Raw genomic sequence first — 4,838 nt, 5'->3', positions numbered from 1 at the left:
TGTCAGCCGGCCCATCCACAGCAGGATAAACTGTGCCTACTTCATTCCCGACAGCAGCTCCTCTTGGAAGACCTCCGAGGAACCTTCCCAGAAAATCTACCCCAGCACTTCACAAGCTGTACCGGGAGAGGGTTTTTTTTTTATTTATCATCTAACCTCAGCCTTTCTGCCTTCAATTTAAGCCCATTACTTCTTGTTGTCTATATCCTGAACGTGGAGAACAAATTATTTCCTCCCTTTCAGGAGCATTTTATGCACAAGAAGACTTATCTTGGCCTCCCCTTTGGTCTTCCCTGTGTGGGTCACATAAGCCCGCTCATTCTGTTTTCCCCGCACCACTGACACCATGCAGATCATGCTCTCGTCTGGGTCGTTTGCGCTCTTCAGGCTTTCTGAAATTGCTCCTCATCTTTCTTGACACCCCAAGCTCAGGACTGGACACCGACTTCCAGAGGAAGCTTTCCAGCGCTGCAGAAATGCAGCCATTCCATAGTATTTTCACCTACACCATAATGCTTGAGCTTCGTTTTGAGACTGTCCTGAAAAGCACCATCAGAAGCCTTCGGAAGGAGAAGGCAGGAGATACTGACTGCAAACAGGACCTTCTTCACACGGAAGGAAATTGGGTCGTGTTGACATGATTTGTTCTTGACAAATCCATGTCGACTGTTTCTCATCTCATTATCTTCCTGTCAGCACTTACAAACAGTTGTTTGGTCAATTCCCAGGAAAATCTGGGGCAAACGGAGCTGGCAGGTGTGCAGTTCCCCGGCTCTTCCTTCATTCCCAGATGAGCACCATGGCTGCTCTCTGGCGGCACCTCCCCTGTTGCCTGGACATCACCAGAGGTGGCAGCTGCCAGGTTTGAGGATGCTTCAGTCACTTTCCCAGAACACCCAGGTAGGAAGCAGCCGCTCACAGATGTGACAACGTTCAGCTCAGCTGAGCGTCTTGCAGCCTGCTCCTCTCTCCACCGCGCCGCCGACACGGGCTGCTCTGGTCTCGCAGACAGCGGAGACGAACACAAAGAGGGCTTCATGCTCTCCAGCGTTCCTGACACGGTGGTTGATGGCCTCCCCACTGGGCTGAGCTGCAGACCCGCTCTCTCCTTGCACGTGGTACTGCCCGTTCCCCTCCCTGGTTACACCTCGGTTTGTACTGTGGCATTTTGATATTCCTGTACACACGGGCATGGCTTTTCTGTGGTTGTCTCTCAACAACCTCACCTAGTTTCTATTCCTTTCAATGTCTGAAGCCCAGAAGGACACGGCAACGTAGCCATGTTCCTCAAGGGAGCCTGAAAGCAGAAACAAAACAAGATGGAGGCATGGAACTTGTTTTGCACATCCACTGCACGTAACCAGTGGAGAACTTTTCTTTTGCTTTAAAGCTGAGGGGTAATGCTGTTGTGCAGGGGTAATGTCATTACATGCTTGAAAGTGGGACCTGAACTCAATGCCAGCACGTGCACACGTCTTGCTGAGGCTGTGCTCTTCAGCCTTGCGGCGGCTCTGGACAGGGCTTGTCCAGAGCTCTGTGGGCTCATGTACATAATCTGCATTTTCCTTTGAAGATTCCACAAAGCCATCCATTTCTTGTCTGCCGTTTGACTGATAAACACCAAAAATGGGTTAGGAATTTCACTGGCAGGATGAAGAAATAAAGCCACCCAAGTTTAGAGTTTCTAGATAGTAAAGGGATTAAGAAGTAGGTTCTTTGGTTTTCCTTACATGTTTTAACATACAAACCCAATCTTTTCGCATAGATCAGCTTCTGGAAGCGCTTCAGGTTTGGACAAAGCACTCTGCTGGGCCTTTAAGAGATGTAGTAAATAAACAGTACTTACACCTGTCTGGGACACCTCACGAAGCGTGCTTTTGCTTAGGATCACACAATCCCACGCAACAAGAGACTAAAAATCACCTACAGCCAAGCAAAGTCTGCACCTCTGGGCTGAGGAATGGGTCTGGGATGGGGAAGGACACACAGAGTCGCCTCAGCAAGAGCAGTCTAGACTGAGCACGTGAGCTTCCACGTGCATTACAGCACAGCTCGCTTTCTTCACCACTTTGGACACAACTTCCAATGGCTGAGATTGCAGATGTGCTGAGGTGAAGGACCGCATTTCATCCTTTTGAAGACTGCGTAAGCCAAAACACCTCTTTGGCTGTAGCTCACCAAAAGGCAACCACAAACACGACAGGAGAAGGCTGCCTGGAAGGAGGGTCTCTGCGCAGACCGAGAGGGGCATCGTACCACGCAACCGTAAGTCTGCACACCGACTGGGCTACAGCGCAGAACCAGAAACAGGGAGTCAGAACTGCTCCGTCCTGGGCCAAGGAAAACGGGTACTGCCTCCCGCGTCTCCGTTTCCATACCTACGCTGAAGTGGTCAGCAAGCGCCGGATGAGGAGGGGCACAGCCCTCTCCAGAGGAGGACAATCTCGCAGCTGCTTTCTACTCAAAGGCAAGGAATATTTAAAAGATTCCTCCCACTCACCTCTGGAAGATAGCAACCATCTTCTGGGAAAGAGAGAGTAACCTAATACATTCATAATTAATCCATCTAAGGATTTCACAAAGAGAAACCTTACAGATTCCACTGCAACGACGTTAAGTACTGCTGCGCGTCTGCATCCGTGTCAGGATGTCACGCAGAGAGTGAGCAGTTAAGAGAGCACAAGCACAGGGTCTGTCTCTCTGCTCTGCCTTTCTGCATCGAAATCTTGCTACCAGAGCCAGGCCCACGATCAAAAAGCAGGCAAACAGCCTCTCAAGTCTTAACAACATAGGGTGGGGTTTCATGACAGGCTTAATCCACCCTCAGTGCTGGCTGCTGCCAGAAGGGGCAGTGCCCTTCTCCCTCCTCCCCTCCCAGCTGCCTGTTCCCACTGCCCGGGTCAGATCCAGCGCCAGGAGCACAGGGGAGCTTGGGCCCACAGCCCCAGCGCGAGCCCGGGGCCGGGAGTGGGGACGTGTGACCGATCACCGCCCAAACTGCGCGAGCGCATCACGAAGCTACACCTGAAGACGTCGCAGAGGACGACGCTTATGTCACGCTGGAGGTGCTGCGTGGCACGGTCATTTAAGGGAAGAGTTTCGCAGGCTGCTGCTCTGCAGCTTCCCAGCTCCCCTTCCTGGATTGAAAGAAAAAGAGGGACCAAAACCCACCTGTCCATTTACTTTGGTCCTTGTCCCCTGCGCTCTCTTGCTCCTTGGCAGGCTCTTCAGCGTCACCGGCTGTTTCATTGGGCCCTTCCACATCTTCAGCGGATTCTTCTGGAACAAGAGAAACAGAAAGTGTAACACAAAAATGGAAGTCACAGCCGAAGAGCAAATCACTGAGCCACTGAGCAACCAAGCAACAGCCAACGCTGAGGCACAAGAGTTGAGCAGCAAGTCTCAGTGTCACCCAGTGCTCTCCCAACAACTGCCTGCGAGCTGGTCAAGAGAGAAACTGCAGAGGGAAGAAGTGAGAGGTGAAGACAAAACCTACTCCTACCGCTTACAGCTACTGATGTCCCTGGCGGTGCAGTGTACGGTAAAACATTTGCCTGGTATGGGAAGGTTTTACCCACACCATGGATTAGAGAAGCATCAGGGACTGACCAGAGCCTCCTGCACCTTCAGCCTCAGCCTTCCTCCTCATCCCCATCTCAAGCTCTTCAGACCGCATGGCACCATGTAATACCAACCCTGGTCACCAAGACCCCCGCGTTCACCGCAGGAACACCACCACTCACTTCTGCTCAGACAAAGCAAGGAGCAGCGCTGTCTTCTGCGGACGTGGCCCTGACACAAGGCACGGGAGGAAGCTGCTGGGGGTCTTATTTTCATCCCAGTCACAGGAAGAGTTTGAGCACTCAGGCAGTATCATACAGGTGCAAAAGCATGAAGGAGAAAACACGCTGGGTGAAGTGAAGCACTGAAAGCTCAGAACAAAACACGAAGTGCCACCGCCCCACCGGCGCGCTGAGGCCGGCGGCACAGAGCGTGTCGACACGGCGCGGTCCCTGCGGAGGCACCCTCGCCAGGTGGGACGCCGGGAGCGAGATGGCTGCAGCTGCCAGACCTCTTACACCAGGGCACAACAGCCACATTATCATCTAATACCGCGGGTATTTATGTAGCGTGCGGGCAGCTCGACAGCTACCGAATAATTGACGGGGGGGCTACATCAACACTGGGAAGAAAGGATACTTTTAAGCCATTATATCCTCTTTTAGGCAGGACAGGTCATAATTTTAACTTGCATTATCTGGTCATGGTAAATCCTAGGCTATCCTGAGGTTTTATCTGAACTACCTAACCAGTTAAAGCACCACCCCCATCCTCCCCCTAACAAAGACAGGGCTAGAAACCAGGATTAAAAATACGTACTAGGAGATTGCAGACAGTCAGCAGTGCCCTTTGAGAATGTGACAACTTAAATCAGGGAGGAACTTGTAAAAGCGTCCAGAGATCAGCACTGATACTAAGTGGAAGCACTCTGGTTGATCCTCTACCCCTCTTTCACTCCTTTAAAAGCTGGAAACTCTTGAGAGCTGCAGGGACCCCCGTGGTCTGCGCCTGGGAGAACAGGACCGCGGGCAAAGGCGTGACGGGCGGCGTCGATAGGCGAAGGCGCCCAGCACGTGGGGAGACGCAAATCGCTGACAAGGGGTGAGACGAGCGGTCTGCTTTGCGAGACGGGGGGTCCAGTCTGCTGGAGAGGGGGGCTGTGAACTCAGCCGCTGGATTCACAAAAATTCCAAAATTCTTCCCACCCTGGGGAAAAAAACCCCAACAAACTGCCCCCAGCCCCCAGCCTGCTGCTTTCAAAATGCCCCCGGGCAGGG

The 4,838-nt window shown here is 52.4% G+C and overlaps 1 protein-coding gene across 1 annotated transcript in view; it reads right to left on the bottom strand.

Moving 5' to 3' along the window:
- Positions 1-4,838, bottom strand: part of ZFHX3 (zinc finger homeobox 3) — a 113,163-nt gene that overhangs the window by 31,924 nt on the left and 76,401 nt on the right. The window contains 1 exon segment of the mRNA XM_035898041.1: positions 3,172-3,279. Coding sequence (XP_035753934.1) covers positions 3,172-3,279 — 108 coding nt within the window.

Source organism: Egretta garzetta, unplaced genomic scaffold (genome assembly GCF_000687185.1).
Source record: "Egretta garzetta isolate BGI_Z169 unplaced genomic scaffold, ASM68718v1 scaffold67, whole genome shotgun sequence".
Taxonomy (NCBI): Eukaryota; Metazoa; Chordata; class Aves; order Pelecaniformes; family Ardeidae; genus Egretta; species Egretta garzetta.
Note: the sequence above shows the minus strand (reverse complement) of the source record. Positions and strands in the feature narration are given on the sequence as shown.